The 15,784-nt window shown below is 35.9% G+C and overlaps 1 protein-coding gene across 1 annotated transcript in view; it reads right to left on the minus strand.

The window, feature by feature from the left end:
• Positions 1-15,784, minus strand: part of Ret (Ret oncogene) — a 56,236-nt gene that overhangs the window by 15,254 nt on the left and 25,198 nt on the right. The window contains exons 3-9 of the mRNA XM_071720716.1: positions 8,484-8,708; positions 8,253-8,371; positions 7,795-7,930; positions 6,362-6,615; positions 4,434-4,614; positions 4,229-4,326; positions 341-612 (exon numbers count right to left, since the gene is read on the minus strand). Coding sequence (XP_071576817.1) covers positions 341-612; positions 4,229-4,326; positions 4,434-4,614; positions 6,362-6,615; positions 7,795-7,930; positions 8,253-8,371; positions 8,484-8,708 — 1,285 coding nt within the window. The remainder of the gene's footprint in view (positions 1-340; positions 613-4,228; positions 4,327-4,433; positions 4,615-6,361; positions 6,616-7,794; positions 7,931-8,252; positions 8,372-8,483; positions 8,709-15,784) is intronic.

A 15,784-nucleotide genomic window follows, 5' to 3' on the forward strand; every position in this document is an offset into this window, starting at 1 on the left:
CGACACCAATACAAATGTAATACAACTATTTATGTATATAGTGCGGAAAACAGTTGTTTAGATTTAGGTCATACTCGTGCCTGATCAGGTATCTGGATATTTAATTCGTTTCGAAGGATAGGGCACATTTCAATATATAAGTACTGTAACATTTTTAAATATAGGAAATCGACCGACAGAAAATATTGTAATTTCATTTAAGTTCTATAGGTGAGGAACATCTGCGGGATGCTAATAGCATTTTGTTCTTCCTATACAGAAATGGCTATCTGACTACTGAAAATAGTTCCTTCTCGCATGACATCGAGTCATTTATATAGGACATCACGGACAGACTTACTGAACGGTGTTGTTGGGCTCGGATCGTAGCTTAGTTTCATTGGACACATAAATGATGCCGTCCCGTTGGGTGACGTTGAAGGCGCCCGAACCGTTCAGGACGAAAGTTATCGAAGGATGTGGCTTCGTGGTGGGTTGCGCCACGCGTAGATATCTGGGCGAAATCCGGGCTATCTTCACATTCGACGGATACGAGAACGTTGCGACAGTTGACGGTGTTACGGTTGTTAAAGCTTGATGTACCGGCCCCGAGAAAGTTATGCTGATGTTCACCTAAATAAAAGAAAATAAGAATTATTGTCGAGCCAATCCAAATAAGATTTTAAGAAAAAAAAAATTAAATACTTATATATTATTATATTATTTTGTATTATAATTACTTTTATTTTTTATTAATATCTAATTATTACGTTTCTAATTAAATTTGACTTATTTATTATCTCATTTTTTATCAAGCGACTTTTTATGATGCTATTATACAAGTATTGATTTTTTAAATGTTTAATAATGTAAAAATACTCTTATACTTGGAAGCTTTTCTTGTAATAAGAGCTTACATAATGATTAATGATGCGAGAAGGATTAGCTTGCTCACCAGAGGATCTCAAAAAAGTATAACGAGAAGAAATATTATTGCTTTGAATTGCTCTGAATAAGCTCCTCATTTTATTTCTATCAATGTAATTTTGTATATTTCTATATAATTTTTAATATAATAATTTTTATTATATTATATTAATTATTTTTTTAAATATTGACTAAATTATTTCGTTTACAATATTATAAGTTGTAATTATTTTAAAAATAGCTAAAAGACTTTTTTATCACGTCTAAGGCGTGCGATGTATTGTTACATTAAAGCCGGTTCTACAATACGTCGCAAACGATGGCAACTGCTAGTTGAAAAGTGTTATTTCTGATTGCCGATTGCCAGTTAATGTCGCCAAAAAAGTTAAAAGTTCGCCAACTCTCTTTTGACAACCGCAATTGACAAGCGCAACATGGAAATAACACTTTTCAACTAGCAGTTGCCACGTTTGCGACGTATTGTAGAACCGGCTTAAAAGAGATTAAGAAAATTCGCCACGTTTAGAAAGGATCTCGAAAGAAACTCAAATGATATTTTACCGCAAAAGCTCGATATTAAAGACCACCGCAGGTGCGACTGCTACGTGACTCTCTTATTAGAATTTATCATCCATTTCTTGGGATACCCATGGAACGATTATAGCGGAAAGAGTGTTCATGGTACTTAAACGCACGTATACCAATCTTTTCTAAAGCGACGCGTAGGAACTACGAATAAAACCTTATTGCAGTTTGTTTGTTACAAAAAATTCTGTCTAATATTAATTTATATTTTTAATGTTAATAACGTCAAGAAACAAGTTTTGATTATTCGTTTAAGAAGAAATAAGGAAGGGAGAAAGTTTAATAACTTCCAACGCGTGTTTAATGAGAGCGATTTGCAAGGATTTGCGTTTCCAGGTGGGCTAAAGACCAGCGTTCAACTGCAAGAGCGTTAGGGTATCGCGTTTCACGAGGAAAGACGTGATTACCCAGGAGGATCGGCGATACTTCAGACACGGCCTGATTTAAGGGTCACGGGACATATATCAAGAGCAGGTCGCCGAGGTCGCTTGGATATCGGCGTCAAGATTTATTTTCTCGCGTGGTTTCAATTTAAACAGCTAGTCGTGCGCAGCGCGGATGATATAGGGTATCCATTAAAGGTGCACGACGAGCGCGGCTCTCGAATTAGAACGAATACCATCCGATTATTATTATCGCTTTCACATACCGTTCTACAATCATTATTCTCTTTCCAATTACATATTCAGGATGACGTATGTTCCGCATGTGTGACACTGGGATACTGCCGTGTGAGTGGCAATTTAACATCAACGATGCAAATATCAAGAGTAGGATATGTTTAATAATTATATTATTGACAAGTCGAAAAAAGATTTTTTGATGAATCTGTCGATTTGCAGTAAAAAATGAATGTAACTCTCTCTTAATATTTAACATTACATAGATATTTGAGGTAAATTTGAAAAATAAAATTTTATTTTTCAACGTGATTAACTTGTATATTAAATAGTTTTGCAATTAAATTCATCATGTTAGGAAAAAAATCTCTGGTATATGCTATCTTACATGCAATTACATGTAATCTTGAATTCATTCAAGATTTTTTAGGACCCTTTTTGCTTGCTGTTAATTGTCACGTACTCTGTATAAATCGACTAAAAATTCTGCTAAATGGGAATGATTAAACATTCCTTTCATGAAAACGATGAGCAAAATATTTGCATTCTACGTACGCGGAACAATGCATTTATTCGCGCTTTATGCCGCAATTCCCGAAGCTTCCTTGCGAATTTCATCACATCGAGCGGTCAGTCAGATTATCTCCGACCGAACGAATGTTCTTTTTCCGAGGACGGAAAAATTTCCGAAAAGTCCGTTCATTCGTTTGTCAGGAAAAACATCAGCGAGAGCCGCGTTAACGACAATCGCATTATTCGAAAACGAAGCTCGGCAATAAGTGACTTTACACCCACACATCAATTTCAGATGGCGGACGCGGGTATTTAATCCACGATTAGCCACCTCCGCGAAATCAATGCCGCACCCAAGGAACCTCTAACAAGGCGAGATTTCACTACCTAATTGTTTAATGGCCTCCGATTATATGGCGAGAGGCGAGGATTACGGATGCAAGGCGCACGACTAATGGCCATTAATGAGTCCTTATCTTTCGCGGCTTCCTTGATACAAGCTTGGATCGATGTCGTTTCGTGCCGATCGGGAGTGGACTCGACAGAAATGAGAGGAAATTCGCATTTAAAGAGGCTTGCATTTATGAAAATATAAATACGCACCTTTGAGAGAGAAAGCGAGAGTATCAGAATTAATTTAGTTTCGAAATTAACAAATAAGAGATCGATTAGGTATTTTTATCTGAAAAAGAGCTTTGTCTCGAAAAGGATTAAGGATTAACAGTTGTTCAATTTATATATAAATTTCTAGTATTGCACAATTTTATCTCGCTGTAGCAACCAAACGTACGGCAGTCGTTATCCGATTATCGGAGAGATTTTTATTTGCTCTAAATGAGTGGAAATAATGAAAATTTCATGGATGAAAATTTCACGTTTCGCGTGAAGTAATCATATAGATCTAACTCGGAGATATCACGGGTGTCTTGGTCTTCTCCTATATTAAACCAGGCTCTCCGCGAGTTATGAGATCAGTACGGTGCACTTCCGCCTCGAGTTTTGCCAGTGCCGTTCACTGGCAAAATGACATACGGCGGTGAGATATCGGGGGACCTCTGCCGATATTGCGAAATTTATCGACGCGAACTTTTTTAATCGAACAACAGATTCCCAGCGCGGCATGCTGCGCGTGTTCTCTTCGTTCATTTCGACGAATGGACGAGTGCATTACGAAAAGCTCTGATTTGATTATCTGATGCAACAGTCAATTTTTAACAAATTGCATTTTATTGAATTGCAAATATTATTCTTTTTTGTAAGTTTGAGCTAGGATTTATCTTGTTAGTATTAATAAGAATCTAATTTCCTTATCTTCAAACTATAAACTGTTTGAATACGTGCGAAGAAGTAAAATAAAAAATCCTTCTAAGCCTGCAAACTGTAAGATCAGAGAAATTATAGAGGCAGAGTACTTTGGAGTGTTCCGACCTTTAAAGTGCATTGAGGAAAGTTAAGGAACTAGGCTTTTACTCTGCCACATGCTACCATGCTCGGAATCGGCTCTTAAGTTACTTGGCCACTACTGTCCTTTGACACATTGCAAATGGAGCGAATGCTTCAAGTAGCTTGCGAGTGTCAGCGACATAGAATCGATATTGACTCACCGAATTCGCCCCGTATCCCGCGAGAAGCGACTCATCCGTGACCTGAAGAACTACGCGATACGGCGATTTCGGCAGCAATGTCTTCTTGGCGTAGATCACTGGAAAACACGTGGAACGAGTTCCCGATTACGAGAGGACGATACATTTATCAAATGGAATAAAATATAAAATAAAGTGCGAAATGAGGACGGTGCACGATACTCACTGGAAAAAATGGCGGTGGAAGGCGCTTGATTCGGGCGCGTGTGATGCTCGATCGGCAGGATGTTGTAAATCAAGTTCAACGCATTGGAGGTATCATCAAGTAGGTGAACGCTGTACTGGTTGCTGGTCACCGTATCCGCATCCTTCACGACCAAACGGTTCTCGTCTACCAATCTAGAGTTCTGTAACATAAATATTCACTGTTAAATATTGAAGTTGAAGGATAAAATTTAAACCAATACCTTTAGTTAAATAACATTTTGTTATTTTTAACTACCATGCGTGTCGAAATTTATTATTTTTAACTCCATTATTTATTTAAATTAACATTGGCTGTGTTCAGCAGAGAAAACTCCATTGCAACTGTTGTAAAATTTGTGAATCTGATTGGTGTATGCTTTTAATTTTGACCGAAGCTAAGAGTATACACCAATCAAATTCACAAATTTTACAACAGTTGCAAAACAGCTTCCTCTGCTGGACGCAGTCATTGTTTTAGTTAAATTAACGACATATTGAATAGGAGCAGTAACGACGTACAGATAATTAAAATAACTCAAATTGAGTATAATTTGGTATTATAAATTTAACAGTTCTGTAAATATTGCTTATAAGGTTCCCGTTTACGAATCTAGAACAATGTAACTGTAACATAAATATTTTTTTTCATAATGCTTCAAGTCACAAATGTAAGTATCGTACCATATTATAATGGATTTAACGGCGTAAATTTTTTATTAATATCCACATAATTTGCATCTATTATTTTTATATATAAATAATCTTTATTATTTCAATAATTTTTTGTTATAATTTATTTATTCTATAATTATAAAGAAAATGTTCGGTTTTATTATACTTTTACAATATTTAGAAAAGTGGAGAAAGCTATTTTTTAGCGTGACGATTTTTTTCAATCTTTAATAGTGTTAGATTGCCTCAGTAACTGTTTTAAGTATTTTCACTGCACTTAACGAAACAACGCGAGATTTCGATTAATCGATCGAACTTTGCTCATTAAAGTCTCCAACTAGGTTCGTAGAAAATCCTCAGATATTTCAGTATTCGAACGAAACAATTGCTTCTTCATGGAAGTGAAATAAACAATAAAAAGTAACAGCTGAATGAAAGGAAAAAAAGATGTTTACCGAGGATTGTGAAAAGTGGAGAAGGAAAAAGAGGATTTGACGCGTTGGAGAGAGGTATCCCGAGAGAGGTTTAATCAAGATCAATCCCAGAAGCTATTCCTCTCTCGTCGTAGGTATACTTCATCACTCTCGCATGTCTTTTGTAATATTCGTCGCACTTGGCGTTTCCTTTTTATTATGCATGTCGCGTTGAAAACAACGCCGTAATTACGCGAACAATGAGCGCTTGATTAAGTCTCTTTTCCGACGTGATGATGTTGTGGTTGAAAAACGCGATTTATTCGCTGAAATTTGCCAAATAAAATGCGGGTGTTGAACATGTTAATAGAAAAGATAAGGGCAATTAAAGTTATTCACGCAAAAAGATAAATTCTTATTCGACGATTTTTATTTATATTTTATTATTATTTTTTATGATATTCTTGTAAAAATGTAATTTAGGCACAATATCTTATATTACTCTTTTTAATTTTTACACTTTGTATATGTTTATTCACAAATAAAGGCGCCATTTAAAATTTGAGTCAATAACAATTTAAATTTTCTTTTAATAAAAGATAACAAAAAGAATGGATATTGTCAAATTCATAATTAGATTAGAATTAGAACATAGACCGGGCGGGATTTCGATATATCAGCGGCGCCCTTATGCTCCGCTGACGATAAATCTATGACTTCCTTAATACCAGGAAGTTAATTGGTCCAAAGCTACTCGAACAATCGTGGCAAGCGCTAATTTAGAACGTTGGCTCGATTTCGCTCTTTGATACTGTAAAGTTACCTTGGAGAAGTCCGGAAGTGTTATAGCGATGGAAGTTTCGCCTTGCACCGTCGGAGGATTGTCGTCTTCATCCAGGATGTCGATGGTGAGGACGTCCGTTTGCACGTATTGCATCCCGGTTTTTTGTTCCCAAACGACACATCTCACTTGGATCTTGACGTGAGGTCCAGGTCCTCCCGGAGGTCCAATAACATCTCGGTCTAAGGATGCGTTCGCAAATAATTCACCGTCGACTATGTGAAAATAGTCTGTTCCTAAAAGACGAGAATAAAACTTATCTTATTGTTCCTATAACGGCATGCATCAAATTCAATATCAAATGCAGTAACATGTACGTTATTTAAAAGTGTTCTGCAGTAGCAAAGCATCTATATCGTTAACATAAATTAACATAATCGAAGAGGTTCTAAGAAAGTTTCATGGTGCAAGCGCCAAATTTATCAGATACATATGAATCTAATAAAAAGATATTGTTATAATATTTGATAACAAAAAGTTCTAAGTTCTAATATATGTATATGTATTATTTTAATATGTTACTATTCAAATTAATACATAAGCGTTACTTTTATATTTTACAATCATAATTTTGGATATTGGGATATCAAAGTTATTATTAATATTGCAATACTGACGCACGCGCGTGCACGTGTGTAAATATATTTATTTCGCAGTTTTATATAAAAATTTAATGTTTATGTTCCACTATTGTTTGATTAAACTCTCTCTCCCAAAAAGTTGCATTTGAAATATGGCGCTTGCAACATTTTCCCGGTAACCACTTCTATTGTATTCAGCGGACGAAAAATAAAATTTAAACCGTCGGTGAAGAGATTCGGGGGTTTGATATATGATTCGACGCACACAAACAGAGCCGCAGGTTTCTGTTGTTACGTATTATTATGTCACTGTAATAGTAACGACGTCTTCAGCGAGTTTTAATGACGACAGTTTTGCGCTGATCCGACGGCAGCTTTAGCGTTGCACACTGCCACGAACAGTTGTGGCACGATTTATTCGTATTTTACGTCGAATGACTCCAATTAATCACCGTTTCGTTGCTTTCCCGGCTTTGTCAGTGAAAAATGCTCGACCCTTGATGGAGAATTTATCTCTCGTAAATATGAACCTGACGGTTCAACGAAGATCGCTAGGGCGACAATACGATTTATCGAAAACACTTTAACTAAAGAAGATAAAGATCTCTATAACGCGAGGAGAATTAAGTTTCTGAATTCCTCATGAATGAGTTTTACCTTACGCTAGATACCTACATCAGAAATTGAGAATTTGTGGATAAATTAATGTTTAAAATTTAAATTATTTTTATTCATATAAATAAAGTAATCGAATGTGTCTGGAATTATACGAGACGAGATTGGATTTGAAAGGATTGAAGCTGAAAGGATTGAGATGTCACTGAAGATACTTGCCATTCAATAATTCATATCCGGTGACGTCAAATTCGGAACACATGTAACTGTTTATCTTCGGGGCAAACCTGCCAATCACGGTGACCGGTTGATTCTCGTAAATCTTGTATCTCGACGTGTTCCAGAAGCACATGTCCTACAACACTAGCAACAATGTAGACCAACACCTCCGATAAAATATATCTCGACGCTTTAACCAGTTTAACCCGTTAATGGTCGTTTATCTTCTTGTATCGCAAAGCGATCAAGTGAAACAAATGCCTACGACTATTTATGATGTTTTTCTATTCACTGTATATAATAAATAGATTGTTATTTAATTCTTTTATTATCAAAATCAGTTTTTATTATTTATGGCTTTCGGTACAAGTTCATTGACTATTGCAATGATTAATGGGTTAGATGGGTCACTCGCGCGAATATTCGGAAGAAAGTAGAAATTTATCACATCAATTTACCTGCACGAAATCTGCACAATTGATTGTTTTTCCCGTCACCGGTACTGGTTGCACTTTTATTTCCAGCACCGCTTCGCCAAAATTCTTTTCCGTCGCTTTAATAACGATATCGAGAGCGCCTTACAACATAAAAATAAAAAAACTACTTTAGCTAAGATTATACATATTATCTTTCTACAACGTTAGATAAAATTTTCTTAGGAAATAATAAATAAATAAAAGTGTACCTACCATTTTTCGGAATACTCGCTAGTCTGACTATCCTATGGTCAAGGTAAACTACAGACGGATCCCGCGGCATGAGGATCTGATACTCCACATCTAGCGATCTGCTGGAGTCATTCCGGAGGGTCCTAAGGTCGATTACATATATCCCGGTGACCTGCGTCCAACCGAATTTGCTATGAGCTAAGTACGGTAACCTTAGAGTGAGGTTGGATTGCGGGAAGTAAAGTCCTGAAACACAAAGAAGGAAATACACTTGACCATTTCTTAAAGGTGGCCTCTCTTTCTGCAATTTTTCCGGATTTTCCGGATTTTCCGGATAGGATCTTTCAGATTGCGCTTTAGGCTGACTTATATCGGATATCGTTCCCGAAAGTTGTCGCACCCGGAACAATGGCTCCTTGCTCGTAAATTCTCCCGTGAAACGAACTCAATGGCTCGTCGGAAGACTCGGAAGCGTAGGAGGGTACGGCCGAATTTCGAGAAGCGAATGGTGGTAAATGGCAGTAAATGGTATGTACGATATATAGTGGCGTAGTAACTCTAGTTTCGCTGACGATTTTGCTGACGATTTTTCGCGCACACGTCTCACAGTTACTTGGTACACGGAAACGTCACGACCGTCACGTACATCTTGCGGCTGTTTGCCGTCGTTGCTGCGTTGAAGGTTTGACAGGTGCAGCGCGGATATATCGGCAAACAGAAAGAGAAGAAAATAAGAGAGAGAGAGAACGGTTTTTATTAAATTCTTTTTATTTAGAACAATGTGATAACGGTTTTATTAATTATTCTTATTAATTCTGTTTTTCTAAGAACGATATTAGCAATATTTTGTTTATTACATTACAAAGAACAAATCGCGAATCGAAAAGAATATTTCCAAGCGGCTCTATTATATAAATATTTGCTCTATTTCTTCTACGTGTGGAACCGAGGGCGATTTGGATTTAAAAAGTGCAAGAAACGTGAGATTAAAATCTGTTGTTGAATGGAAATTCAATAATGTTGCGAAAGCTTGCTTAGCGTTTAAATAAACGAAGATTGCCGTTTATCTGGATCCAATTTTGTTATTTTATGTAAAGAGAAAGAGGCGAATAAATCATATCGTATAGAAAAGTCTATCTCTCTAATGTATATTTTATAGCGGTAAGAGAATTTGCATTTTTGCCGAAAAGTGAATATTCAAGCGATAGTTTTTCGCGTCTTCGTTTGAAATATTACGAAAATAATTTCGCGGAAGTGAAAGGAGGACTGACCGAGTATTTCCTCGCATTCGTGATACCGCAAGGATTCTTTTTGCAAGCTTTTCCGACATAAGAACTTCGGTATGTGCATGCAGGACCTGCATCTCTGAACGGCTGAAGCGTGTTCAGCCGCAAAAATGTGCTTCGCTGAATAAAATATATGCCGTGAGACTATCTAAATGTCGTCTGGCGTAAGACATACGTTACGATATACACGTCGGAGCCGATCGTCTGGCGGTTTTTACGTTTGAGCTTACGTCGAACACGCTCTGGAGATCGCCGCCGCGCCGCGCGCCGCTACACGTTCGGCGAATAAATTATGTCGCGAGAGGCGACTTTTCCTCTCATGCCTCCTGTTATGCGTTATAAATTATATGGGCGATAAGCGCCCGCGAGAAACAGAGAAAATTCTTTCTACCGCACACGCAATTTCAGATCTGAGATATGGAAAAATATAACAATGTGATAGAGGCTGTTTGTCTCGAAAGCGATGTAAGTCTAATCTTAGAGCGTATATGCATTTCAGAGAAATGTAGATGTAAAAGAAATGTGATGCGTTCTGTATTTATTTTAGCAAAATTGAAATTAAATCTGCAGTTAGGAAATTAAAAATGTCTATTTTTATATGTAAAACAAACGTCGAAAACACAGACATGTTATTCCTGAAATAGAAAAGTATTTGGTCAGTATTCATGCGAGAAACTAGGAAAGTCGTTCTGGTTCTGTTTCTTACGGTTCGGTGGGTTTCTCCTTATTCGATGAGTATTTCCAATTTCGACTGGAATGGACATTCGTCGATAGTCCATATACTCAGAGATAAGAGTCTGTATCGACTCGATCATGCTAGGGGAACGGCCGAGGGATATTTTGTCGCTCTTGTGAAATGATGATATTACTCCCCTAAGTGCAACTGTCAAGGAGGATCGAGGGATTTTAGAGATAGTACAGACGTTACATATTTATAACGACATTTTATACGTACTGACAGGATTTTATAATGTCTTTTGTATAAATAGGAATATACGTAAAATATACATAATATTGTATAAAGCAATATTATTTTATCGTTTATATATATAATACTTATTCTCAATCTAAATTTTTTTGCACACACATACATACACACACACACACATCTTATTATTACATTTATTTAATTAATTTATTAAATTTGTGTTTAAATTGTGTTTATGTATTTTCTATTCTTTGTTAAATCAGTCTTTCTTATTTGATAAACTTTACTTCAAAAATAATTTTAATAGAAAAATAAAAATTCAGATCTTTTTGAGTATATTTGTAAATTTCTTTCGTCATATTTCGTAGTGTAAGATAATTTGAAACATACATTAAACAAGTTGGAGTTAATTGAGGAGTTACTGAAGAATTGCCGCAATTCAAATTTCAAACTCGATTTTAGCTTATAAGTTAATCTCAAAGAGATTACTGCGAGGTCGCGTTAACTGTTGAAACAACAATCCTATTTTCCAATGGATGGCGACATCTAATTTCGGTATTTACGAGGGCAGGTTCAATGTCGAGAGGGGGAGACATTACCGAGGTTCTCTGCACCGGAACCTTCGCGTGCGGCCATCGTTGTCGGCTTGGAGGAACGAACCTCCCGCTTGGTGTCAAGGTGAGCGTGCAATCAATATATGCCGGAGCGGTTGTTAATTTTAATCCATGGATCGCGTGTGCGGTTAGATACAGACGGAACGATTACGAGCACTTTTACAACCCGCCCTTCCTCCCACGCAAGTTCCTCGACATACACCATCCTCGAAAGATATCTCTCAGACACACACGGTGTATAGTGTGTTCCAAAACTATCAATTTTAATTATAGATTTATTAAGAACTCGGAAGATTTTTTTGCGATTGAAATATCTAAATAATCAAGAGTTTTCGAATTGGAAATCATAATAAGAGCAAAAAACTTTTTCGTAAATTATATTATCGCGAAACAATCTCAGTGCAAGATCTTTCATTATAAATTTATTATAAATAAAATTATAAATAAGATTCACTTGAGTTTTTCAAAATTTCATACTTTTTAGAATTTTATAAAACTTAATGTTTTAGAATTTCTTAAAGATATGAAATATTATTCAAAATATAAATTTTTTTAAATATCTTCTTGTTAATTTTATTTAAGAGAAAGCTATTTTTAATATTAAAAATCAGCGACAAATAATGGTCACTCTCGAAAAATTCTTTCTAAGCAATAGTTAATTTCTTTACACGTGCTCATGTTTAGTACGTCTAGCCAGATGCTAATTTGCTGTGTAAGCAAGTGTGTAAATTACCATATGTATACTGTCTTCTCCTCCCACTGTATTGTCGATAAAACATATTCAGCATGGGTCCTTAATTTGAATAATAATTTCCTATTTCTCATTGGAACGAGAACAATTAATTCTGCGACATGAAAACAAAGACCGATGTTCTGCGTATCCTCTTTATACTCTTGAGTTGGAGAATAAAATTGATTGATTTTTCTTCTCCAAGATACAGACATAAATTTCAATAAAATTGGAATGCTATTTAAGAAATATTTTATTAACTTTATAAAATTTTAAAATATAAAACGGCGAAATATATAAAACCTAATGCGATATAAAATAATAATTTAAAAAAAACCGATAAATAGGAAGAAACACGGTAAATGGAATTTCTTCCAGCACTTTCATTTTAAGATACTCACACGGATCTTGGGCATTATACTACGGTGCTTTATCGCTGAATAAATCCCACTCTATCACGAAACATGTACCTAAGTTGCACATGCATTTAGGTACACCCGGTGCAGACCGTCTGTAGCCTAGGTGCGATCGACCGTAGGGGAGTTCTTCGCGTGTTAAACGTCGCACGGAGCAGCGTTTGCATATTCAAGAGTGGATAACGCCGCCAAGACAGATACGTCTCACAGACGTCTCCTTCTGTGTCTTTTCTGTAATTGAATTCTCGGCACCGAATATCAGGCACCCTCATTGAAACGTGGGGACAACATATTTACATATTCGAGATACCACCTTATATAATAGAATACATGTTACATAATAAATTTATATATTATATATATAGAAAAATTTAAATATAAATAAATAAAATTAATATTTCAAGCTTTAAAAAGATATAAAGTCAATAATATATATAAAATAAATACATTTAAGATAATAATAGATAAACTGTAAGATAACAATAAAAATTTTCTTTCAGTCTGTATCCCCATGCAAATAAAAATCAAATTATCAAAGAAACCTATTGCTAGCATCGGTTTTACTTAGATATATTTATCGGCAAGTCCATTAAACATGCGAATTTCAGACGTAGTTTGCGGGTTCTACTGAGAATACCGCGTACTTGGAATTCCGCGTACGATCATTTTCGCAATGGATGGATTCGATCTGCGCTTATGTGAGCCGTAAATCAGCTACGAATCTTGGGGAATCAGCTGTACGAAATAAGCTTCCTTGATAAATGTCCACTAATAACCGGACGCTATCGTGTAAGTATAATGGCGCATCGCATTTAGCCCTATAAACAGTGACAATTCTGTGACAGGTTTCTCCTGTAATTGTGGAACAAAGTCTAATGAACATTCGGCTGCCACATTTCTCATTATCCCTTTCGATCGATTCAACATTTTCGGATGATATTGGACGAGTTAGGGCGTAGGGGGGGTTAATTTGCATTTCAATGCGGTCGTTAAGATTCATTCAACACAAATATTACTTAAAAGGGAAATTCTATTGTGAATGTTACTTTACACGTTAAACAATTAATAATATCATAGTTACGATTTTTCCTTGGATTTTATGATTCTTTTATCCAATATGCGCGAGTTTTTATAGACCATTTGATTTAACGATTATTTTATCTACTACTCTTTATTTTGCGAATTGTGATAGTGCGATATTTACGCGCTTAAGGCCGAAGCACAGACTTTTGCATAACGCATAATGCATAAGCATAAGAAAATGGAAATTGGTTTATTTCCTTATGCACATGTAGGTACATATGGATCAATCAATTTTTTTATGCTTATGCATTATGCGTTATGCAAAAGTCTGTGCTTCGACCTTCATACTTAATTCCGACGCTGTTGACTGCCACCGCTTGTTCTCGAAGGTTCTCCGCGCTTTTTAGATAAAAGTGAGCGTAGTTTCGAGGAGTCGTAAAAATAGCGTGGTCGGCAGTGTAATTTTTCGAGGTGGCAATGAAAATAAAAGGGGCCTCGCCTAGTAGATGAAGTAGGTGCGCGGTATTTCTGCCGCCTGTCTACGATAATGACATTCTGTAACCCCGCTTTATTGCTCTGACGGCGGAACGTTAATCCCGGGGATTCTCCACGGATGCCCGGAATTGTTTATTCCGCGGTCCAAGCCCACCCCGAGACATACAAACGACACCGTGGGTTTATTAAACCATTTTACCCGACGTGTCTATGGCGTCGTCCGTCTCTCGACGCATGCTCGTCCCCGTTCCGGAAAATCGAGATCCACCTGACTTTCGTCGGGGATTAGGAATGAATTATATATATCGTCATCCAAGCTTCCCTAGAACGGTCGCAATTTCACTCGATCATACATACTGGAGTAAGAAGTTTAAGCAAGAAAGATGGCGAGACTTCTATAGAGTCTGAATTAAAAAAGTAATCGAAATTTGGAAGATAAAAAACTTGTGACTTTAGTTTCAAAGATAAAAGTAATAATACAATAATTTTTATTATGTTGCATATTTTTTTAAATTATGTGTATTTTTTTAACACATTCTTTTATTTAAAATATCTTTCTTATATGATAATGTCTTTATAGAGTAAGATTCAAATATGATTGTATGGTTAAAGTTTCAAGATGAAAGTTATATTATAAAACTTTGCACGTTAATAACGTGCCAGGATAATGTGTATGTTTCAAAGTACTGCAGCTTTAAACGTTTGCAATGATGTGTTATCGTGGTGAAAGAAAAGCTGATCATATTCATGGAAAGCTTCTTCTACTTAAAAAAGTTTTTGCTCGGAAAAAAAGAACATTGCAACGCTCGTATTCTTAAGTGCTAGGTTGTCGATATGACTTAAGAGACGGGAGCGCTTAGGGCTTTCGACACCGAGCGACGAAAGTGGCGGATGAGCTTGGCTTATGCCGCTTATACAATTTTCTACACCACGACATTTCATCGTCATAATGTCGGAAGGACGTATATCAAGCGTCTATTCGTTCGTATAATTTTTACACCAACCCGATAGATTCATGAAATGTATATTAGGTTGAAGTTCGCAGCGCAAACACTGTTATTGACTTGGCAAGAAAATTTCCTTGATTTTTCTTTCAGAGGCGGAGAGGCATGATTGAAGAGCTTATTTCCAAACCGTCTTAAATCCTATTAATACATGAAATTCATGTATTAATCATGTTTTTCCTATCTTAAACTATATTTTGTTAGAATTTAGATTCAAAACAGCTGAAAAATATATTCCTTTTAAAAGTTAAAAAGAGAGAGAATTAGGAAATCTTTAATTATTTTAAAATATAAATATCTGATTTATATGAAGCAATTTTTTGTACTTTATTTTTCACATTGTTATATCATATAAAGTTATAAAATATGGTATATCATTTGTAATACAAAATATATTATTTCCTGAAATTTTATTCACAAATAACAGGGAATACTTTTTAAATAAATTTCCTTCTGTTCTCTTGTATAGAAATATGGTGAGATACAAATATCTGTTCTTACATATCGAGGCGTTCCATTGTACGTATTTCACGAGAGACATATCCTGACGTTCGCGCGCTTCATCTTCTTTACTGTTCTGCTGTTCTTATCACACTTCGTCTAATATCGCTATAAAGATGTCACAATAAACGCCGCAAAAATGAAGTAAGCCAGCTATAAAGATGCATTATCACCATCTTAATTTTAATGGGAGATATATAGACATTTAAAGACGATGTACTCTAAATTTCGATCTCAATATACAGACTTATCTGCTTGCTTGCGCGACGCGTGAAGAAGGAAGATGGAGATATGTGTGAGAATGTACTGTGACACTTACTACGTT

The sequence above is a fragment of the Temnothorax nylanderi genome, unplaced genomic scaffold (genome assembly GCF_030848795.1).
Source record: "Temnothorax nylanderi isolate EJ_2023f unplaced genomic scaffold, tnyl_v1.0 TNYL_tig0365_pilon, whole genome shotgun sequence".
In the NCBI taxonomy this organism is placed as follows: domain Eukaryota; kingdom Metazoa; phylum Arthropoda; class Insecta; order Hymenoptera; family Formicidae; genus Temnothorax; species Temnothorax nylanderi.